The sequence below is a fragment of the Bombyx mori genome, chromosome 4 (genome assembly GCF_030269925.1).
Source record: "Bombyx mori chromosome 4, ASM3026992v2".
Taxonomy (NCBI): Eukaryota; Metazoa; Arthropoda; class Insecta; order Lepidoptera; family Bombycidae; genus Bombyx; species Bombyx mori.
This window is the reverse complement of record NC_085110.1, coordinates 10,429,784-10,454,515: the sequence shown is the minus strand read 5'-3', so window position 1 is coordinate 10,454,515 and position 24,732 is coordinate 10,429,784. Positions and strand designations below refer to the sequence as shown.

Here is a 24,732-nt window from a genome sequence, read left to right as displayed (position 1 = left end):
CTGGGTGGCGCATTTACGTTCTAGATGTCTATGGCCTCATGTTAATGTTTTTGGGTAAATTTTGGCCCCAAATGATGTCACAATTATACAAGTAAAGAAGAAAATAAAATATTAATAGCACCAAAAATACTGTTATAAGAAAAATTATTTGGAGCTGCCACTAAATTAAATTCATAACTTGGTACTATTCAAACTATAAATAATTGTTTTAAATGTCATTCTAGTCCAACAAAAATTAGAATTTCAAAATTAGATGATAGAGGATCATAAAGAAACTAGAACTTGGAGCACTTTAGCAACTATTTAATTCATCAAAGGGGGATACAAAGAAAATATCTTCTAACTTCATAAAACTTAAAATTCTTGTCTTTAATATTTACAAGTTACAGCATTAAAAAAATTGTAGCTTTATTTTATGAGGATATAATGAGGATTAAATGAGGATTAAATTTATTTTATGATAATAATAATCAGATATTAATGAAACAAGTATATTTAAATAGTAATATTGTGTAGACTAGTACAAAAATAGCCAAGCTTTGAATGAGCAATTTTGTGACATTTTTGAAATAGTAAATTAATTTATAACTATATTACATAACAGATAATATAATAATATCCTGTAACACTATGAAATAGTTTAAATGCACTATGTGCATGATACAGTTTGGTAACAAATTGTTACCAATAAGCAAAAACTATATTTGATTTGTGAATTGCTTTGGTGCAACATTATCACCATTTTTATATCTAATCTTGATTGTTAACTGCTTCCCTTGGTGAATTCTTTGCAAATGACTCCTCATGTCATATGAACGAGAGAAGGATCGGTGACAAACTGGACACTGTGTTTTACCAGCATGTGCATCCTTGTGAAGTGTCAATGATGTAGGATGTTTGAAACCTTTCGGACACAACTGGCATCGAAATTTTGCAAGATCAGACTCTGGAAAAGTATATTTTTTATCTTAGTATTTACCATCACATTACAAATATATTTATGAACAAAAATACCTCTATAAACAATTATTTCCACTACCACTAATGCAAATTGTAAAAATATCATGTTAGATTAAAAGTCATATCTGATAATCAGAAAAAATCATTATCTCTATTTAAAAATTTCACATACCATAATTTATTCATACCAGTTAAATTGTTCTTGATAAAGTATACTTCTATGTACAATAAGTAAAATGTAAATAGTGAAAGCAGTTCATAGGTGAAACATTACCAGGATTATTTTTATCTGATAAATCTTCAGGAGCAGCTGTGCTTGTCTGGGGATCCACTTGCATTTCTTCACTGGGTGGCAAAACAGATTTAACTTTAGTATTTATACTGTCATCAGGTCTAGAGATATCTTGTGATGCTTCATCATTACCATTTTCTTGTTCAGATACATTGTTTACTGGACATACTTGTGGAATGTTCTCATCTCTATTACTTTGAACAGGTGCTAAATTAATTGGCTCATCTGATTGCACAGGTGCAATATCCTCATATTTACTTGATTTAGAGCTTAGGTCTAATGAAGTATTCTCACTTAATCTTATTTGCGACTTAGCCGAATCTTCTTCTATATTATCGGTCAGACCTTTCACTTCTAAAAGTTCAGCTGTAATAAGAAATGATTCCAATTGTTCTTGAAATATGTTCACTTCACCATGATACATGAAGTTGATAATCGCATTTAGGTCCTCGTATTTAAAGTTTCTGAATATAATAACAGGGTGCTGGCAAGGATTTTCTTTGAATATTTGCCTAAAATAATTGCTACAGGCTGATAACAACATTCTGTGAGCTTTAATTTTACCACCATCGCAACATAATGTCACGTCCACCAAATCATTCTCAAATCGCAGAGCGTTAAAAGCTTCAGTTACGTGTGACACATAATTGTTCCACCGCAAAGAAAACTGCGGTGCATTATTCATTTTATATTTAGGTAGATATTATTCCCCAAGTGGGTACGGGATATGGAAATAAATATTTCCAAAATTGTTCTGTACCTTTTCAAAGGATGAATGACAATTGACATTAGATTTCTAAAACCAGCTGTCAAATTTAAAAAAAAATGTTTCTTCATTAACATTATAGGGTTCAAGTCATAGAATTGCAAAGAAAAAACAAGCAATGAAGTCTACAAAAATTATGTGTCAAATCTCTATTAAATTGTAATAGAATAGATGTGTCAAAGGAATTAATTAATATTACTATTTAAAAATAATTTAGAAACCTTCATTTCATTTATTATATTGTAAATTCACAGGATCGATTAAAAATCCGATATTGTTGGTTAAGAATCGATGTTTCAATGACTCATCTTAGATTTCTATCCTTACTTTAAAGTTAAGCTATGATTAAATAATTCTCTCAAATTGTTCTAAAAAGTTCACGTAGTTTCGTAGAGAATAATCACAATTTTACTGAGTATTTATTTCATAACATCTCATCTCGTTTCGTGTAATATTATGCCAATTTATATCAGTCGTAAATAAAACAGCCTCACCTCATTTAATATAAATCATTTTTTGCTACATATTATTTCCATAAAATAAAATTTAATTAAAGATTTGGGTATATGGTATAATCCCTTTGCCTTTCCAGTTGTAAAATGTTTTTTTTAAGGGATTTTATGACCTGGTAACCAAAACTTTTAGGTCATATCTTATTTTAAGTAATATTCTTATTTTTTGGAAAAATTATAATCTGGGGTGAATTAAATGAAATTAAATGAAATGATATGGGATGAAATATAATGTCAGTAAAATTATGGACATTTACTGAAACTTTTCAGTGAACTTTTGGGAGGATCCCAAGAAGTTACGCCCACGAAGTTACGTACGCGGCTTTGTTTCATTTTCCCACATTTGTGCACTTTCACAGATATTAAACAGTTAATAAACCACCATTATTACACATTTAAACCCGAAGAAATACTAAATAGACAAAATAAAACAAATCACACAACTTCACTCCTCGCGTTACTCCTCGTGTTAAGTGGTTACTGGAGTCCATAAACATCTACAACGGAAATGCGTCACCCACCTTGAAATATAAGCTGAGGTCTCAGTTTAGTCACAACGGCGGCCCCACCCTTCAAAAGTTCGAACCAAAACGCATTACTGCTTCACGGCAGAAATAGCCAGGGTGGTGGTCGTAATGCACGGTAATTTGAGTCTGAAACACGGTATTTTTTATCTGGCAGCACGGTGTTTTGTATATTTAATTTGGTAGCACTGATCTAGACATAGAAATGACATTTTGGCCAAAGGTCTAGTTCATATTTGCTAACATTGCGCACAGCAATAAATATTTCTTCACCGATATTCTTGTTTTTATTTTTTTTAGTTTGAGAAATTAAAACAAAAAACAAAAACAAAAAAAACAACATTTTTGTTGATGTCTAGACAATACTGGGGCCATCCTCTTACACCGGTCACTCACATGCGGACGAATACGCAAACCCGCAAGTGTAGGGCGACATTTGCGATTTAGAACAGACTAGACTGTATGGGCTTAGATCCCTTTGCCTTTCCCAATAAGGAAAAATTGTACCAAAAAAATATCTATGGTCTATATCAAAGAATTGTTAAATTAGACCACAGACACTGAAGACCACAGAACACTATTACTTCTAGCGAAGAATTAGACACATGAATTAATTGTATAAATTGCTTTAAAATATCAAATAGAAAAGTTTATAAACCAAACAACTAAACATACATAATGAAATTTGGCTTTTGTATCAGTAACAATTAACAACATATTAGAGAAAAATAATTAAGCATTGTTATTTTATAATCCGATGACTAATTTGTAAAAACTATCTTGAAAAACGTTTGTTGGCGTTCTTTTAAAATAAATTAAAGTCCCAAAAAAACTCGGAAATCTATTTTGTACCTATAACTGAACAAATATATACAGAGAACCACTCCGTTTAAATTTTATCGTCTTAAAATTCAACTAAGCAGAGATGGTAATCTTTAATTATTATTTTTCGTGAGGTATAAAGCTAACATACTAATACACTTATGTTTAATAGTCTAAATTATACACGCCCGTAATCTTTTAATCTTGTAAAAAGAAGAAACCAAATCTTTTATTTATCTTTAACCTTTATAGCACGGGAGAGTGAAAGTCAGAACTTCTGAGGAAGAGAAAGCCAGGAAAGAGAAAGAGAGAAATGAAAAATTGAAGATTTTCAAACATGCCATGCAAAAAATTCAAATCAAGGTATAAGTTTTACTTAATATTAATCAAGCATCAAATTAATCCTAAATTAACATGTCAATTACTATTAGTAACGCTAGCAGTAACCAAAGCACTGATCACCATACTGATCAGCTTTAAGGCAACTGTGTTTCATAATCTAAACCCAAATAATAACTTGAAAATATATTGATATATTTTTAGAGAAAAGAATGCACTCTTGATAAAGAATTACTGGAACTGACAGGAAATGTGTTATCTTCTAATCCTGACATTTACACTTTATGGAATATAAGGAGAGACATTTTACAATTATTTAAGTAAGTTATGGTTCACTGGTTTTATCACAATTTTAATTACAAAATATTATCTAAAAAAAATGGGGAGCTCATGTATTATTTGAGATTTTTGTTGTTTTACTAAGCTTTTGTTTCTTCAACACATTTCTAACGGTGTGTTGTGTGAAAGTATCTATAACCAACACTTAATTAAAAGATAGTAGTATTACGGGAAGTAGTATTATCATCAGGATGGGTACCGGTGAAGGTGGACTTAGGCGCGCACTGCGGTACCGTAGGTCTGCTGTAACCGGTGTGGTGGAGCTCGATGGGGTTTAGTCGGTAGTTGGTTTTGCGGGGCGAGCGCCTCTCGCACCTTTTTCAAGGCGTAATCTCCTTCAAGGAATTCGGGGAGGTGGAGGACCTTGGCCCTCCTCGTCCCCCCTCTTCCTCTCAGGAGGCGCCGGAGTCCAACATAACCCGGTTTGTTACGCCCTCCGGTCCGGGCATCTGTAAATGGATTCCCTAGCTTTAAAAAAAAAAGGACATATTACCATTCATTTTTTATTATTAATGCAATCCATATATAAAATATATATATTTTTTTTGAAATTTGATGTAGGAATTGGGAACAAAAAAATTAATTTTCTCATTTTCTTCTGTATTTTACACAATTTAGAAGAGTAAATAAAATTATTCATAATTTTCAGAAAAAGCAATGATAATATTGAAGAAATGTCACAGGTGTACAATGCAGAATTGCATCTAACTGAATATTGCCTAAAAATAAACCCGAAGTCATATTGTGCCTGGCACCAAAGAGAGTGGGTGCTTCTGACTCGTGATGATCCTGACTGGCAAAAAGAATTGGAACTATGCAATACCTACCTGAAGTTAGATGAAAGGAATTGTAAGTCTGGTCACAAAGCTATCATTTTAATATTAAGTTCTGAAGTGTAACAACAGTGTTTGGAAATTTGGTTAAATTAAGATAGATATGAGAAATGAACTGAATGTATTATATTAAATTTCTCAAGTAATATTATAATAATAATAGAAACAAGAATACAAATAATGTCATTAAATAATAATAATAAACATTTGTTTTTATAAATAGGAATTCCACTTATAGTAAAAATAAAAAAAATTTATGATGTTTGAAAGAAAAAAGAGCTAGTGAATACCCAAGATATTTTTTAACTCCATTATGTGTCATTGTAAAGGGTGTATAAGTATATACAATTACAGATTAATTAAACAAGTATAAAAACCCCACACCCCAGCAGAGGGTAATAGGAAAAGCATGATGATGATGATGAAACAAGTATAAAAATAAAACATAAGGCATTGAATTTGCCGATTCCGATTCATATGCACCCATTGTTATTTTTTGGAACAGAGGCAAAAATATGTTTGGAGCAGTAGAAAGTGCATTACTTTTACATTCTGGTTTCTATGGACTAAATCAAATTAATAAATAATAAAATTGCTTAACACCAGACAAACCAGTCATAGTCCAATAGTAAGTCAGTAGTTAAAAATTGTCATAGAAACTTAGGATGTACTTATTTTTCTTTATGATAACTTAACTACAAATAGAGCATGAAAATAGTAGCTACTGGACAGAGATTATAAATGGATTTAAGTCATGAGGATTGATTAGGTGAATACAAGGTGAATCCTATATCATTGAATTATGCATTATTTTTTTTTAAGCTATGTAGGTGTTGTACCTAAAATACTTTTTATCGTTGTTATAGAACAGACAATTTTTTTTATTTAAAAGGTATTTAATTCTCACCTTAAAAAAATTTCAGGTGAATTTTGAAATCTATCATTTGTTTATTAATTTTATGTTATGTAACAGAAAACTATCTAGTTAACTAAATTTTATAACATAAAAACTGCACTAACATTCATTCAATTAATGTAAAAATTAAAACCAAAAAGTACTGTTATGAAATAAAACAAAATAATTCATAGAAATTTATTGTGTTTGTTTACAGTTCACACATGGGATTACAGAAGATTTGTTGTGAGTCAGTGCAAACCATCTCTAAAAGATGAATTTGATTACACTACAGAGAAATTAATGGATAATTTTTCAAATTATTCAGCATGGCACTACAGAAGTAAAATGCTTGTCGAATTATATCCTGATCGGAAAGGTATATTTACTTTACTGGTCTTAAAGATTAACATGAATCTATTACAATGTTTTGATTGACAGCTTAGGGACTGTTTTATTATAACCATTAATCTAAAAATACATATCAGACTTCCTCAAGTTTCTACAATTTCCCCATCAACCTTCTACAATGGCAAGGTCTTAAAATATAGTACCTATACCTATCTAATTGTAATCTTGACTCTTACTTTGAGTACTTCTTGTAGGTTCCGTTGTGAACCTGCATGGGACTGCTATGATATTTTTGTTTTACTTCAAACTGAAGCTTCTCCTGTAGCCATTCCTATATAACTTCTTATATATAATTCACCTACCATTACATTTCTTAACTGAAATATAATTTTATTATTTTATTTTAAATTTGTTGCCTTTAGTCTAATTTTACTTTTAGTGATTAATTATATCTAAGTTTCTTCAGATTCAAAATATAATCATATTTAATTTTGTAATGAAGCAATCACATATTCTGATTTGAAGTATGAGGTGGCTCTTACCCAATACAGTTAACATTTTGATCTCAAATCTAACGCAATTTGCACGGACATCAGTAAACACTTAAACAACATTATGTTGGCTACCACGTCTATCTGCCAACTTGAGCAAATATTAATTAAAACTAATAATAATATGAAATAATTTTCCAGGTGGAAGGCCAATTGAAGATAGTCATCACAAACATGAACTAAAAATGGTTCAAAATGCTGCATTCACTGATCCTGATGACACAAGTGCTTGGTTTTATCAAAGATGGTTGTTAGGTATGGAATAAATCGAGCATTGCCCATTATGTTAATTTGATTTAAAAAAAATACCTATCAAAATCTTTGTTATAAAAATTATCATAACTTTTTTACCAAAATCACAATAACTATGTCGATTTTCAGGTGCAGTTAAAACCACAATCGATCTAGTAAATTACACAGTTACACCAACAAAAAATACATTTGCATTCAGCAAACACGTAGACAAGAATTATGTTAGTGCAAAAACTAAATTATTAATCAATAATTGTGTTGTAAATGGCGAATGGGTTTCGTGTACAGGAAATTGTTATGATGTCTTGTGGATTTTTCAGCACTCAACACCAATAACGAAAAAAATAAATATTAAGGTATATAAGTTCAGCAACATAAAATATTGCTCCAGTTTTTGGATAGGCACAGTTAAATGTTTAATTTTTATTTTTATTGCTTAGGTGAGAGGACGAGCTCACGGGCCACATGGTGTTAAATAAGTAGTCACCGACACGAGCCCAAAGACATCTACAACGTAAATGCGGTCACCTACCTCGAAATACAAATGCTTCAGTTTTTAGTCAAACGGCTGCTCCACCCTTCAAACCGAAACGCATTACTGCTTCACGGCAAAAATAGGCAGGGCAGTGGTACCTATCCGTGCGGACTCACAAGACGTCCTACCGCCAGTAATTACGCAAATTATAATTTTGTTTGTTGTTATTTCTTCACGTTTAAGTCAATCGTGAGCATTTGTTAAGTACGTATTTCATTAGAAAAATTGGTATTTACTTGCCTGCGGGATTCGAACATCGTTGCATCGTTAGATAGAATGCGATACGACGCACCGACGTCTTATCCACGACCTCTGGTTGGTTTTCCAGGTTGAATATGAAATAGATAATGGACAAAAACAAATAATACAAGGCGTTGAGTGTAAAGAAATGTTTTATATTGGTAAAAATCAAATTAAATTTGAGCGAAATTATTCGGAGGCTGTTATAGAAGAGTTAAAGGACCAACTAGAGTCTTGTAGACAACTGTTGAATTTGGAACCTGACAGCAAATGTAAGCGTTATGACATAAAAGTATAAATATTATTATTATTATTCTCTTGATTAATGGCAATCTGCCGATACTTTCAGCAATTTCTGCCAGTGTCGTGTTATGGCTACACATGGAACATTATCAAACTATTTAAACACACTTTATATTATGAAAAGTATCCAATTTTGGCAATAATAATGGTGCCTGGAACAAACACAGAAAAGTATAAATAAATTTGAATTTATTTAGTTTCCCAGTTCAAACGGATTACCAATCGGTACAAGTCGGTATTGGTGTTTGGAATAAACCTATAAGATTGTGGATGTCAACTTGGGGACTCTCATTTTAAGATAAGGAACTACTTGTTGTACCATCTTTGCGTTGTAAATTGGAGAAATTAAGAGTCGAGAATATTAGCAGGGTTTGCGTAATGATGGAAAACGACCGTCAATTTTATTGAGTAACCTTAAACAAATTGATCTGCAAGGGCATTTGAACTATTTAAAAAAAAAAAAACGGGTAATGCAATGGTAATATTTAACCAAACATTTTTGTTTCAGGGACAATGCTAACAACCACAATTTTCCTACATTGTATAGATGCCAAAGCATACCACACAGAGGCAATACAAAATTTACAAAAACTAAAAGTCATTGATAAATTACGAGCTGGCTACTATGATGATCTCATAGCAAAATGGTGCATTGAAAAACAATTGTGTTCAGACTACGAAAACGCAGATCTTGCATTAAAGTTTTCATTCCCTAGTCCTGTATCAAGCCTACCTTATCTACAATACTACAGTTACTGTGATAGCGTAGATTTATCCAATCAACAACTGACTTCTAATATATTTCCTTCTTTAATAGTTCTGCAACATTGCAAGGTAAATGTTTCAATCGCTTCTCAAGACCTTTTGCTTGCTATTGAAGGTAAACACGGCTAAGACTCCATAACTCAACTAAAACACAAAGTTTACTAACTGATCTTCTTCTTTCAGAAATTATCATTGGAGAACAATAACTTGACAACAATGAAGAATTTTCCAGATTTGGATCTGGTAGAATTGAATTTGCTGGGTAATGAAAAGTTGGATAGAAACGAAATTGAATTATTTACAAAAAAGTATAATTTCAATATTATATACTAAAGAATAAACGATGTATTAGTTACAAAGAAATATATATATATTTTGCATCAGTGTTTTTTTTTTGTTTTGTACTCAGTATTACCCCTGGGGACTTCAACTTTGTTAAATTGTGGTCCTCCACTATGAGTTTTTGAGATTCTGTTAAGCTATTGCATAGCTTTTATCGCGGGCTTTGAGCGCGGAGACCGAATCAAGAAATTCCGTAACGAACATAAAACCTAACACTCCGCCTACCATGTAGCTCGCGTTGAACACATTCGCACGTTGGGCTTGTGTAGTGTTTGTGAATAAGCGTATGGCGTGACGTTGGACTGCATGCGCATCATGAAAAGTCTGTCCATCTCTCTCTCGCGCGGTCTAGCTTATGAGTGTGAAGGGGACAGTTAATGTTAATGTTTATAAATATAGCGTGGTCTTATTTTATTATTGTTTTAATATTAAATTATTATTGTCAAATTATAATTGCTTAAGTTGATAAAAAATACTATGCAATAGCTTTACCGCGGCAGTTCCGGGTGCCACACGTGTTTTTTAAATGATATTAACCCCTTATGTCTTTCTTATAACAACTTAGGACTTACAATTTATATTTTCAGTTTAACAATGATATATAATAGTTTATTGTAAACCAAGTAAGTAATTAAATAATATATTCAGGTTTTAAGTACAAAAATATGCTAAGTTTTTTCATATTACTTAATTTAAACAATTTTTTATTTAATACTAATTATTGCTGAACATCCATAACATTCAGTTCAATTATAAATGATCTCTTCAGTTTATAAAAACAACAGTCTGTTTTCTCTGCTTTGCGGAATGCAGTATAATTAGTACTCTAATGCTATTTCTACCAGTACTGTTTGATGTTGGCGTCATAGTCTTATTTTCTTTTGTTTATTGTAAATTCAGAGGTAAAATATTGCAACAATGCAGTACTTTAACTACCAGACTGTAAAATTTGTGATTTGACAAATTATATCACTGATTGATTTAAACAAGTCATCTTCATCCCAATACATTTGACCACAGTATTCACACAGAACTGCTGGTTTATTTTTTTGGACTAAGCCTTGTGGATTGGAAATTTCGATTGCAGCCCCTTTACTAGTTAAACAGCTTTTTGGGTTTGGGCAATAACTATTTTGAACTGGCTGTAAAACGTCACCATCACCATCTGAATCACTAAGAAAATTCTCATAACTTGCATCTTCATCATCAAAATCTGCCAAGTATGTGTTAACGAGTGTACTTTTAGGAATTAAATTAATGTAGTCATCACATATTTTTTTTATCTCATTCAAACTTAGTTTCTTGATGTCATTACTATTGCATTTCACACATAATCTTAAAAGATCAGTTTGTCTAATTTTAATATTGAAATTTTCAAATATTTTTTGTAATTGTTTTACAATTGTGTCATTTCCAACATTTAATATAGAGTTCTGAGGAAAATCTTGTGTTGGTGAACATTTAAGTTTATCTACTAGAACTAGACGATCATCTGATATCGCCCAGTTTACAACATCATGCCACTGCAAGCTTCCAGGCACTACAATGGTATCCAATCCACAATATCTCAAGTATGCCATTAAATGTGATAAGGTCGGCTCAACAAGAAATTTAACATCATTAACAAATTTGGGTTCAATAGAACACAAATTAAATTGTAGCCTATCAATCACCTTTGTTTTCTTAGGAAGCTTTTTTTTTGTTTCGTGCATTGTTTCATTTACAATATCTTCAAAATTTATATTTTGTTGAACACACATTTTTTGTAAAAAATCATAAACTTGTAGTAGAACATGTGCATCTAGAGCAGCATATATTATTTGGGTCTCCCTTAAGGGTCGTAATTCCCAATTTGAACATTGCTCTGATTTCTCCAAGGGCAATCCAAAACATGATTGCACAATAGAACTTAGGCCATTTCCTATACTGTCACAGCATCCTGGTATAACAAGACCATTATTGATAATATTTTTCCATAACAATGACAAATCTAATAATCCTTCACCTTTGACATTTATTTTTCCCAAACCATTTATAGATGCTTTCATTTCTTTTAAATCCTGTTCAAGCCCAAGTCCTAGTTTGATAACCTCACCGTTTTCCATAAATGATTTATTGAAAGTGTACCAAAAACTGGAATATTCTTGTTTGTTTAAAATTAATGTATCTATCAAGTAAACATTATGGAAAGTAGCAATTTGGATTAAGGCCACTTGTGATTGTACTGCTCCAAATGATGGTTTCCATTCACAATCTATACTAACAACATTGTACATCTTTATGCTGTTCAACATATCATAAAACTTTTCACCATTATCAATTATAATAATACAGTCTCTAGTGAGAGTAAATTTATAGTACTCTTGACTAGGGATTATTTTACTAGACTCTGTATCCCAATTTTCAATATCATGTGACTCGTCATTGTTATGTTCTAGAGAAATAGCCTTTAAAGAAGTGGGTAATTCTTCGTTTCCAATATTTAAGTAGTCAATCCATTTCAAGGCTTCATTCTTATCATATTTTGACAACATTTCAATGAATTCATTAGCTGCTTCTACATTTTGCCTTAGTGAATCTTTGACCAAGTCATCCCACACTGTAGAACTTATGTTATTTTCTGTGTATTTTTGATGAATTAAGTATCGAAGTCCCCCAGCTGTTCTATTTTTGCTTAGGTTCTTACATGTCTCTATGGGTATGTTAAATTTACTACAAAGTCTCGCAACCAACTTACCAAGTGGTTTATGATGTAATTTTTCATATCTAATTTGACTTATTTGGTTATTTTCTAAATAACTTTGAATATAATCACGCAATTTGAATGACTTGTTTAGTAAATTATCCAGGAAAAATAACAAAGGTTTAACTTGGCTTGGACATGTTGTTAGATACTCGTCAATAATATTATTCTTGTCTTGTAATATCAATGGAAATAATAAATCTTCAACTGGAATATCTTCATATAAATCCAATGCCATAACAATTTGTGAAGCAAGTTTGCAATTGTCATTTTTTATCATTTCTTTAATTTTTGGAAGAATGACTTGCTTTATGGTAGAGAGTTGATACGTATGAGCAATAAGATTTAGAAAACTTGGATTTCTTTGCTGAATTGCAATGTAGAAAGCTGGTGATTTTATAGATTCTTCAGGTGATAGCTCCTGATTTTTTGACCACTTTTGTAATGTTTCTACAACAAAATAAGGTAGTGTTTTGGGTTTACAGTCTTGAGTTATGCATTGCGTTATAAATATCAGTGTCACTCTGAAGGGATCTCGTATTGATTGAAAGTATGTTTCAATGAGTTGTTCTACAGTTTCACTCTTTTTCCAGGTCTTCCAAGTGGTTTGTAACTGCTGCCACCAAAGTATACTGCGTTCATCTAAAGAAATGTTTAGACCCATAGACTGCAGAGACTCTTCAATCGAGGGTACTATTTTAACTGATTGGTTTGCTGAAGCTAATTGAATCGGACTGTCCTTTTCCATGTTGAAGTATTATGATTTACGTTTATCTGTGTAGTTTTAAAAGAAACTTCATCGATATTCTTTGTGATTAAGTTAATAATAAAATCATGTGAAACTTGTCCTATTACATGACATGTCTACATTTAAGTTAATATCCTAAACAGTGCGAAACTCAGTGGACTTGACAATTATTATATCTATATTATTGTAAAGAAATGATCCATTGATCAAAGAAGAGAGGGGTTACTTTGCTTTGGTCAAAGAAGTAAGAAATAAAATGATCACAATTCACAGGAAATGATACGGTACGGTATTGAATTAACAATTTGACAGTTAAATTGATTGACGGCTACATGTTGATCTGTTTTTTTTTTGTTTAAAAAATTTTTCTGGCTTGGATCTATGTTTTAGCCCATCTTCTAAACATAGATTCACTTAATATTTCCGTTTATTTATCTAATATTATAATAGGTTGGAGAGAATTAAGAAAATTCACAACTTTTTATATATAGTTTATTTACATTTAACTAAAATATGTAGGTACCATTTTGTTCGATAACTTTTTCTGTTCTTGTAGGTAGGGACATAATCCCATTGCTATAGAAATTTGGGGCTTCTGAGCAAAATACCGCGACAATTGGTTTTGGCAGTCCTCTCGTGATGTTAACCTGTCACTGCCTAAAGCATTCTGAAGAGACCGAAACAGGTGGAAATCTGAAGGTGCAAGGTCAGGACTATACGGTGGATGCATTAACAACTCCCAGTCAAGCTCTTAATTTTTGCTAAGTGGCTAAAGCTATGTGAGGTCCTAGCGTTATCATGATGAAAAACCACACCCCTTCTGTTGATTAATTCCGACCACTTTCTCTCAACTTCTTGCTTTAATCTCATCAGTTGTTCGCAGTAGAGTTCAGAATCGATGGTCCTGTCTGGTGGTAACAGCTCATGATGAATAATGCCCTTCTAATCCCACCACACACACAAAATCACCTTGTTGCGAGTTAACCCAGGCTTCGCCACAGTCTGTAAAGCCTGGCCGGCCTTTGACCACGACTTTTTTCACACATCAGCTTCTTCAAAAATGGTTCGGTTTCATTACGTCGTAATAAAGAATCACAAATGAGTGCACGGTTCATATCGAGCTTTTTTGTGTACTCAGTTTTTTCAAATACACCAAAACTGTTTTGTGGTCAATTCCCAGTTCTTCAGCTACGTCGTAACTACTGATATACCGATCTTGCTCCACTTTTTAAAAAATGGCATCTATTTTATCCGTAATAGGGCGACCAGAGCGACGTGCATCTTTAACATTAAAATTTCCGGATTGAAAACGCTTAAACCAAATTTGTGCTACTCTCACAGACACTGCACTAGGTCCATAAACATCGCAAATTTTTTTCCCGGCTTGTGATGCATTTTTACCTTTTTTGTAGTAAAATTTTAAAATGTATCGAATTTCTTCATTAGATTCACTTATCTTGACAGTACGAAAAATAAATAAAAATCACTTCTTAATCTTACAAATCTTAATTTGAATTTGGTATTATCTTCTTTAAAATTTAAACTTTTAATGATACCAAAACCAGCCAGATACAAATAGTATAGCCAAAGAAATTTTATTACAATTTCATACATACTATAATGCGAAAAGACTTTTTCCCCAAACCTATTATATGGATTATCCATGGCCATCATGGCCGGCATATGTTCATTTCAATTATGGAGGGTAGAAGTAAGGAAGACAATCTCAGTGTAATAAAAAGTGTCCGCGGAAATTAAGGTCGCGCTATAGTAGCCAGTGGAAACATTTAAAAAACAGTACCATAAACGATTAGACTACCTAAGATAATAAATTCAAAAGGAAAAAAAAAGTTCTTACGTAAATTAAAATAAGAATAATTGAGATTTTAAATAGGTACTGCATATTTTTAACTAAATGTCACGAAAAATATTTAATTCTCAACCGAGCACACTTTACTCTGCTTAAAACTGCAATGTTCATATCATTTCCATTTCCTATTCTATTCTATTCTAAATTAAAGACACTTCGAATGATGTTAAAACAAATTGAGTCAACACATAACAAAAAATATACTACAACCGTGCAAAGTACAGTAAAGGAAAGCAATACAAAAAAATGTAACAGTGATTTAGCCACTTAGCAACAGAGTTTAGTTTTTTCATACTAACTTCATGTCGTGATGATATGGCGTACTACTATTTAGCTCACAATAGTTTTCTGTTTAATGGTTTGAAAACTTATCAGTTTACACACACAGAGTTTAGTTTTTTCATACTAACTTCATGTCGTGATGATATGGCGTACTACTATTTAGCTCACAATAGTTTTCTGTATAATGGTTTGAAAACTTATCGGTTTGATTGTCGTCTTCAGATTCTCAGTCTTCCCCTAGTTTCCATTATCTTAAAAATTGTAGAATGGAAGAATTACACTTTCTAATGTAATGGGAAAAACGGGATAAAAATGTCGAATAAGATTTTTTTTTTAATTGTCGATTTATGTTTTAAATATTTTGTGAAATTATTTGTGGTCGGCCTTATTATCACCTATGATTAAGGGCGAGACCGATATATTAGTATTCATTATGATATTCGTAATACAGCTTGTATTCGTGTATCGGTAATCCGTCGAATTCTGATATGAATAAAGTGAATACGGAATATTAGCATAATACTTAGCTAACTCACATCGGTCGGGTTGTATCTATCACTCGAAAATATACTGGCATACGCCGTACGTGTCTCGCGGATATCTGTCTATCACATTCATCAATGAAAATAAGTACATCACTATGAGTTTAAGGACTATTTTGTATTGCACTTTTTACATTTCAAAGATGCTAGTGGGAATTTTTAAATACATTACTTTTTATTGTTTGAACCTCCATTTCTTGATTCAACAAAAAATTCTACTCAAGGCAAAATAGTGCATTTTTACATTTATTGGAATAAAATCGGGGATCTTTATTTTCATTATAATCTAGTGTTTCCTCCCCTTGCTTTGATGACAGCTCCCATCCGATCCTTCATGGACGTCACGAGGGTCACTACTCTCTCTTGGGGTATGTTTTCACATTCTTCCGTCACGGCATCCTGGAGCTCTTTGAGAGTGGTGGGAGCAGGATCTCGTGCTCATACGTGTCTCTTTAGATCGTCCCAGAAATGCTCGATCGGGTTCAGGTCTGAGCTTCGTGCTGGCCACTGCATAGCAGGGACCTGAACCTCTTCCAAGTAGTCCCGCACAGCAAACGCAGTGTGGCAACGGGCGTTATCATGCAATAATATGAACACATCGCCAACAAAACCGGCATACGGGACCACGTGGTCTTGTAAGATCTCCGTTATGTACCGCCCAGCATTCAGCGATCCTTGCCCGCGACCACCGCCTGTACGAGAAACGCACACAAGCTTCGTTTTCCCTTTGACGGATATGCCACCCCAGAACATACAGGAACCACCTCCGTATTTGACCGATTCCTCTATACGAGCCTGGGTAAAACGCTCTCCTCTTCTTCGGTATACTTTTCTGCGTCTGTCGTTGCAGAATAGACATACTCGTGTCTCATCGATGAATAGAACGGCCCCCCACTGATCAAGCGTCCAGTTGGCATGCTCCTGAGCAAATTGCAACCGCTCTTTTCGATGCTGCACGGTCAATTTTGGACCCCTAGCAGGTCTATAAGCTCTTCATTCCTTTTCTTTCAATCTTCTTCTAATCGTAGAGACACTCACAGACGTTCTGCGAGCTGATCGGAGCTCTTGTTGCACCTCAGCAGCACTGCTGAAGCGGTGACGCAACGAAACGAAACGACGTGGACACAACGAAGCGGTCGTCTATTTCCGATGTGCAGCGTTTTCTTCCGGATCCACGTCTTCGAGTATAGCCACCAGTCTCACAGAACCGTTGGTAAACTCGTCGAACTGAGAATCGCTAAGGTTCAACTGTCGAGTAACGTCAACTTGTCGCAGTCCTGTTTGCAATAGCGCAATGATTTGAGCGGCTTCTTCAGGGGTTGTATCCATCTTCAGGTATTGTTCTTTTAAGTATGTTGCTCCGGTGGGTTCACTCTAAAGTCTGAATAGAGACTGACCAATTTTTTACCTGGGAATGACCTTTTATACCCTTTTAAGGTAGCTCAACTAGCGCTCCTTGAGTGAGCATTTTTTCCAACATCTTATTGATTGTTCCCTGGTTAGAAACGGTAATTGTTTTTTTAATGATACAGGTAATTAATGTCAAGGTATGGATGGAAGTGCACTTTACAATGATATATGTTTTTCACACATGAAAACACACGTTTTAAAACCAACTAATTCGAAGAGAACAGAAAATAAAATTAAAATAAGGACTTATTTGTAATTTTTTTAAATGTTTTTATTTTAGTTTTTGTAACTTTGTCCCTTTTTAATTATTTTTTAATAAAAATATTATAAAAATGTACACAAGTTTTTATTTTTTAATAGACAATTAAATTACCATTCCGATGCTATCCTACAACTATGCCCTTACTATTGACAAAGTTTGAGTAAAAGTATTTTAAAGTTGCTTTTTTAAAAGGTGCGATTTTTGTGACGCCGAGTGTATTATATGTTATACACTTGTACAATCCATTTAAATATCATGTACCTAATCGAATATCCACTACATATTAAATTTTAGGGCATACTATGCTAAATGATCTGCAGTATACACTGAAGTATGAAACCTATAAAGGTCTATGGTAGCATATAGTCTGTAGCAGTGACTTGTATTTTAAGTGCCGAAGTTGAATGCATTTTAATTTTATTCTTAGTTTGTTCAGTCAGAAGTGATATTATTTGTTGAAAATTTACTTCTAAACAAACTTTAATAACGTTGATAAATAGAAGCATTACAATCAATTGAAAATGGAGCTATCAGCGGAGGGAAAAACACCTGAATACATGGCATTGGCCGGAATCAAATTCAAACTCAGTTTACCTGAATTCAAAGATAATATTCAGTTAAAGGAGCAGTTATTGAATGGAATAAAGGCTGGACACATGGCTCCTTATTATAAAGAGGTGTGCAATGACCTTGGCTGGACTTTTGACCAGAAGTTGTATGATGACATGACAAAAGAAAATCAAGACAGGCTATCTAAATTTGAAGAAGACGACTCTGAAACACCCGTTTGGCAAGATAGGTCTGTAGTAATCCATTCTCTCTATCAAGCCTTTTCTTCTAACGATTAAGGAAATAATTACATGATAGTGTGCACGCTGATTGCTATTAATATTTACTGCTAGTAAAAGTGCCCAGGTTGTGTTAAGTATTATATAGCACTTGTAGTTATAAATTATATTGCATATAACTATTTGCCGAGTATGTTTTGTACTCATTTGTACTCAGGGCAATTTTTAGTTTTTGTGGAATGCATATACCTACTATACCTCTCTAGACCTACAGATTGTACAAAATTTTGTGACTGGTTGTAGATTTTACAGATGTGGGTCAGTCAGATCATTGGCAGATGATATTTGATATTTGACACAGTGAATTAAATATCATGAAAAGAGACAAATGTTTTTTGTATTGCATTAACCAGAACATAAAATATTAGCATGTTTTATATGATCTCTAAGGAGCATGAGAGCATTAATTCCTTATTTTTAATTGAGAATTATCAAAACAAATTAAAATAACCTGTTCATTTTTAAATTTAAGGATTAATATTATTGATTTCTTTATATGCTATGAGATGAGTTTATTATTGTTTCAGCTATGAGACTAGTCCCTTAGTTAAATGGGGCACCATATTCATGGTTAAAAAAAGGCAAATATGCCTGTAAATAAATAAAGTAATAAAATTTATAAAATTTAAAACCAAAGAAATATATCATCACCATCATTCTTTCCTATTACCCTCTGCTGGGATGTAGGGCTCAAATCAAAATTTTCCATTTACATCAGTCTTGGGCAGTCTGTTCTAGGTCCTCCCACGTAAAGAAATATATAGGGGAAAATAATAATTAATATCTTGTTTCAATATTGAATTTAGATTTATCTGGTGTGCAGCTAAGAGAATAGTTAGAAAGAGAGCATAAAGATTATACATAATTTACTTCTAAAATATTGCATGTCTAGAATTGAAGTGGCTTACTGATCATTTAAAAAAAATGAGTTTTATACTTGGAATGACTTATATAAGTGTATCCCATCAGCTTATTAAATTAAGTAGTCTCTTATTATAATCAAATAAATATTAAATTAAACAGAATAAAAAGAACAACTCTTTCCGTCTCTGTTAAATCAAGCGCATACCTTCAAGTATTAAATTTCGTAAAAATAAACAAATACAATTATTCAATTAAATTTTTGGAGTTAATCAAAAAAACAAGAATTTTGGATTAAGCCACTTAATTCTGAAGTGGCGATATCTTTAAGTAGGTAGATAGATCTATAAGTTGTGAATAAGTATGAATAATATATCTGACATAAAGTAGAAATAAATTACATCTGATTTCTGCTGTTTTTGGAATTCCTAAAAAAAATACAAATTTAATTACTCAATTAAATCATAATGTAATAAAAGTATTAAAAATAAATTTTTTGGTTAAAAACAAATAATTATGCATTTCTAGGCTTGATTACTTGTGTTCAGTTGGAGACAAAGAAACAGCTACTGCATTGGCAACATCTAAATATGAAGATTCAACATTGACTACAAACAGGAGGCTCGATGCTATATTTGCTTTGTTCAGAATTGCTTATTTCCATGGATGTAATGTGAAGGAAATGGGAAAAGCTATCAATAAGGTACAACTTGATTGATTTAGTCAGATAAAGAAATTATTTGAAAATTTATTAATGTCTTAATGTCCGTCCACTTTTACAGGCTCACGAGTTAGTTGATAAAGGTGGAGATTGGCGTTCAAGGAACAAGCTAAAAGCATATGAAGCTATATATTGCCTTGCTGTTAGAGATTACAGTCATGCAGCTGAATTATTCATTGACTGTGTGTCAACTTTTGAATCTTATGAACTGGTTGATTTCGGTAAGTTATATATTTATACAAGCTTACCTTGGCCATTAGTGTTATTTATACTGTTGCAGGATTTCTTCTATTTTACAACATCAACTGCTACACAGTATTTTCTTCAGTTTTTACGAATCATAGTCACAATTAATGAATACATAAATTAATAACATACTGTTTGTTTCTTTCGGTGTGCCAATAAACTTTAACACAACAAACAATGTCCACTAACCTTTTTATAGGAAATTTTGCTGTAGTTTTCAATTAAAATTTATTTTACCTAGGAAAACTGCCCGAGCATCATGAAACTGAATTACCATGATAAGTTGGGTTCTAGTTACATAGGCCACACCATGGATTTTTAATCCCATTAAATTCTTCACTAACACAAAATCTATTGATTTTAAGAAACATGATCCAGGTTTACTATATTTGTTAATAATTTATTGCAACTTTAAATTTAATTTTATTTTCAGGTACAATCATCCAGTACTGTGTTCTCGCTTGTGCCTTGGCCCTTGAAAGGCATGCTCTACAATCTGCTCTACGCAGGCAAGGTGCTGCAGTACAAGCTCTACGCTCTCGTTTCCCAGAGCTAAGAGAGCTAGTTGAATCTCTGCATGAGTGTAGATATGCTGATTTCTTGAAAAGCCTTGCTTGGGTATGTGAATCAATATTACAATTGGAACTTTAAAGTTTAGAAACTAATGTTCAAGTTCTAAATTTTGTCTTATTAAAAACATAAGGTTGAATATCCATATTCTCAACATATAATATTGAATATTTTTAAATAATTTATATTAAGGACTGCAGGTAGGATTTTAATGGCAGTCAAATCTTAGGTAGTAGTAGTAAAAAACAAAGCATTCTCAAAGTGCACTAAAAATACTGTCAATACTGAATGTCTATATGTTATACTAAAAACGTTCTAGAAACAGAGTAGACAGATTTGTCTGCACTTAACACGCTATACTCAGTCTTCAGTCTACTTGCGCTCACTCGAAATATTCTGATCTCATTAAATCTAAAAATCATACAGTGTATAATTTAAATAACTGCAAATGATAAAATATCATTAACAGCTGAATTGAAATTCAAAATTTCGATTTCGAAAATTCAAAATTGAAATTCGAAATTCAAAAATTGAAATGAAGGAGGTGAATTAAAACTTATTAGCTTCCGATTAAAACTCCTTAACTATGCTTCTGTTCGGATTAGTAGTAATAAGATGCAATTATAATATATAAAATGAATTAATATCCATTGCAACGTCCATACATTTTCCAGGTGGAAACGCAAATCTGTGTAGACCCAGTATTCCACCCTCATTACCAGCACTATGTGCGCGAGGCTCGCATCAAGGCATATGTTCAGCTGCTGCGCGCCTACCGATCTCTCAGCTTGGATAATATTGCTGACACGTTTGGTGTCACCAGGGAGTTCATAGAAGAGGAGATTTCTACGTAAGCATATTTACGAACCTAAATAAAATACTTAACTATTTCACATCAACGGAATAAAGTTCACAATGTGTAATTGCCTTCATATGATCGCTAGGCATGGGCATAACAAGTTAAGTTGTTGCTTGGTTGGTGATTGAATCGACAAGAATCCGAGTTTACAGACTCAAGCGTCTGTACGTGCTGTGAAAATATAGTGTGTTTCGTTTTGTGTCTTTAGTGCGAGTTTTTTAACGTTCTCGATAGCGTAAAAGTTAACTCAAATTTGTATGGAGTTGGAACGTTTGTCTACGTTTGCCGCTAGGGGCGCTGTTCCAACTGCATACATATTTGAGTTAACTTTTACGCTATCGAGAACGTTAAAAAATCCGCATTAAGTACATTGCAGAACAAAATTAACGCCGATGAACCCTGACCGCACGTAGGCTTGTAATTGTGTAGACAAGTGGTCTATGTTTTCGATTTATTGTCAAACTTTTCTTATTGCTTAGTCTGTGGTCAAATTGAGAATAGTTTATATTGTTTGTCTTGAATGTTATTTATCTATAGTGTAAGTATTGGCGAAATCTGTGATTATATTAGAAATATAAATAGTATTTGACAATGAACCATAATAATGTTTAAACATACAATTTCAATTAACATTACACAACATCGACTATTGCGGGACCACTAGTATATAGTATATAGATAACATGTGAACGTGTTTTGTTTTCAGTTTCACGGCGGCCGGCCGTCTTCAGTGTCGCATCGACGCGGTGGCCGGCTGCGTGGTGACGGGCGCGGGGCGCGGCGCGGACGCGGACCGGTCGCAGCTGTACCAGGCGACGATCCGCGAGGGCGATTTACTCCTCAACCGGGTCAAGAAACTAGCGAGTGTAATCAATTTTTAAAAGTAATGTACTAATTTGAATATAATTAAATTGAAAATTACACTATCGCTTTTATTTTCAATGTAATATTGACAGCACACTAAATATGGATATCGTCGTGGCCTAAAGGATAAGACGTCTAGTGCATTCGTATCCAGCGATGCAACAGTGTTCCAATCCCGCGGGCGTGTACCAAGTTTTCTAATGAAATACGTACTCAACAAATGTTCACGATTGACTTCCACGGTGAAGGAATAACATCGTGTAATAAAAATCAAACCCGCAAAATTATAATTTGCGTAATTATTGGTGGTAGGACCAATTGTGAGTTCGCACGGGTAGGAACCACCACCCCTTTTTCTGCCGTGAAGCAGTAATGCATTTCGGTTTGAAGTGAGGGGCAACCGTTGTAACTATATTTGAGACCTTAGAACTTATGTCTCAAGGCGGGTGGCGTATTTACGTCGTAGATGTCTATGGGCTCCAGTAACCACTTAACACCAGGTGGGCTGTGAGCTTGTTCAACCATCTAAGCAATAAATAAAAAAATAAATATGAAATTTACCATTCCCGCCTCTGCTAGTGAATTTAGTTTGATAAATAAAAATTCGTAACAGTTTTTTCAATATTAACAATAAAAGAAAATATATACACTGTACTATATAAAGTAAATCAAAATCTTGAGATGTCAGTGAATAAAGTGAAATTTCGCTTAGTGTTTAAATTGAAGAGAGGTACTTGTTTGTAATTCGATGGTTTGTAACATATCATAAATAAGTACTTAGACAGGTATTTATACGATTTGATACGTAATGCAAGGGTTCAACTACATAGAAATCGTTTGCAGTTGTTGTCGGTGGTAAATTTATAATATTAGAAATTAATACAACAAGAATATTCCGGAAGGAAGCTAGCGTAGAATAATTTTTTTTTAATTAAACGGTATGCTATGTTTACATGAATCCTCATTACGACAATTTCATGTTTGCTTTAATTTTTATAATTTAATTTTAAGGTTATATTAGCTTTCAGTGGATTCAACGACCACTGATGACGTCATAGTGCAACAATTTACATGCAAATAATTTTTTTGTATGAATTATTATAAATATTACCAAATTATGTTTTTTTTTAATGAATAGGGCAAATTGGGAGCAATTCTTTGAGCAAAAAAAATTACAAACAAAGTGGATATTTTAGGTTTTATAGCAATTTTTTTTTTTTTTTTAATTATTTAAAAATTATTCAATAGTGATAAACGTGGAGCAATTACGGATTCTAATAGAGCATTTAAAGAGCAATTAATTGGCATATCGCTTAATAAAAAAAAAAAGTTCTACACTAACTTCCTTCCGGTCAAGAATATTTAAATAATATTGAACTTTAGTTATTTTTATTTCTCTTTTTTCTGGTAACTTCTCAACAATGAATATAAAAATCTAGATTGGAGTAACTACACCTACACGATACTTTCGATATAACATTTTATTTTTCCTATTCACATAAACATAGTTGACAACTCTAAGACGACCGCGGTAGGTATAAAATTGAAATGAACATAAATGAGCTTGATTTCAGTACTCTGTGCTGTGATTTTGATGACACTGGAAAGTTTCGTAAACATGCAGTGAATATTAGATTGCGTGCAGTATAAAAAATATTAGTATTTTTTAAATACCTTTGCCCTCCTTGTAAGGAAGAGGACACATGTAATGTTAATTACAACCAAATAAAATTGGAAGAAAACCGACTGAGTTTAAAAAAAAGTTACAACAGCTTCTTTTTCCGTCTTCCTATTCGCTGGTAGCCTAAAGGGCTATTTCAGCTTCGTCCGGACCGGTAGGTGTGCTGACGGGCTCAACCTAAGGGAATTTGCTAACACTAGCCCTAGCAAGATCTGTGCTTCGCAGATTTTACCACCGGATCGGAATCGCGACCCATTGAGAAGATCCTGTGAGAAACTCAGTGGGCTGTGTCTGTTGGTTAGTTTGCTCGTCGAACTCTTCGACGACTGTGAATTTTACGGTTTTATCTCGCATTTTATTTGTCATTATATTATTTGCGAAATACCGATTGCCTCATAGTTTGCGTGGTCACGTGGAATATTGTAATTTAAATACAATATAAAAAAAACACTAGTGCTAACAATAATAGTACTTTTATGTCTAACTCTTATGTCTCTTTATGTCTATGGGTTAGACAGCTTCTATTCATAAAGAAATTGTCTCAAACTTGGGTATTATTATGAACGATCAAGACGCATATATAAATGTTTAAAAATAAACAAAA

At 32.9% G+C, this 24,732-nt stretch overlaps 4 protein-coding genes across 4 annotated transcripts; 2 read left to right on the top strand and 2 right to left on the bottom strand.

The window, feature by feature from the left end:
- Positions 1-477: 477 nt before the first annotated feature.
- Positions 478-2,100, bottom strand: LOC101747002 (protein abrupt). The gene is made up of 2 exons (XM_004930967.5): positions 1,235-2,100; positions 478-946 (listed from the first exon to the last, which is right to left on the bottom strand). Exons 1-2 carry the CDS (start codon positions 1,935-1,937, stop codon positions 699-701), a joined length of 951 nt encoding a protein of 316 aa, XP_004931024.1. The 5' UTR covers positions 1,938-2,100; the 3' UTR covers positions 478-698.
- A 1,886-nt stretch (positions 2,101-3,986) lies between these two features.
- LOC101747224 (geranylgeranyl transferase type-2 subunit alpha) lies at positions 3,987-9,659 on the top strand (the record flags this gene model as incomplete). Its single annotated transcript, XM_038010533.2, has 10 exons — positions 3,987-4,010; positions 4,129-4,239; positions 4,420-4,535; positions 5,204-5,403; positions 6,500-6,661; positions 7,326-7,439; positions 7,566-7,792; positions 8,300-8,483; positions 9,023-9,348; positions 9,463-9,659. Coding segments are annotated over 10 exons (1,614 nt in total), but the record flags the coding sequence as incomplete, so codon positions are not given.
- LOC101735434 (exonuclease mut-7 homolog) lies at positions 9,574-13,112 on the bottom strand. Its single transcript, XM_004930970.5, has one exon. The coding sequence runs from the start codon at positions 13,110-13,112 to the stop codon at positions 10,554-10,556; it is 2,559 nt and encodes an 852-aa protein (XP_004931027.3). The 3' UTR covers positions 9,574-10,553.
- Positions 13,113-17,619: 4,507 nt separating this feature from the next.
- LOC101735567 (26S proteasome non-ATPase regulatory subunit 6) lies at positions 17,620-22,504 on the top strand. The gene is made up of 6 exons (XM_004930971.4): positions 17,620-18,277; positions 19,716-19,890; positions 19,970-20,129; positions 20,588-20,772; positions 21,399-21,574; positions 22,290-22,504. The coding sequence occupies exons 1-6, from the start codon at positions 18,000-18,002 to the stop codon at positions 22,462-22,464; spliced, it is 1,149 nt and encodes a 382-aa protein (XP_004931028.1). The 5' UTR covers positions 17,620-17,999; the 3' UTR covers positions 22,465-22,504.
- The last annotated feature ends 2,228 nt before the right edge of the window (positions 22,505-24,732 follow it).

Excerpts from the sequence above, each read along its gene's own strand:
- LOC101747002 (XM_004930967.5), bottom strand. The coding sequence starts at position 1,937 with ATGAATAATGCACCGCAGTTTTCTTTGCGGTGGAACAATTATGTGTCA. Across the intron at positions 947-1,234 it reads ATCAGATAAAAATAATCCTG|AGTCTGATCTTGCAAAATTT; the intron begins GTAATGTTTCAC and ends ATACTTTTCCAG.
- LOC101735434 (XM_004930970.5), bottom strand. The coding sequence starts at position 13,112 with ATGGAAAAGGACAGTCCGATTCAATTAGCTTCAGCAAACCAATCAGTT.
- LOC101735567 (XM_004930971.4), top strand. The coding sequence starts at position 18,000 with ATGGAGCTATCAGCGGAGGGAAAAACACCTGAATACATGGCATTGGCC. Across the intron at positions 20,773-21,398 it reads TCTTGAAAAGCCTTGCTTGG|GTGGAAACGCAAATCTGTGT; the intron begins GTATGTGAATCA and ends TACATTTTCCAG. Across the intron at positions 21,575-22,289 it reads ATAGAAGAGGAGATTTCTAC|TTTCACGGCGGCCGGCCGTC; the intron begins GTAAGCATATTT and ends TTTTGTTTTCAG.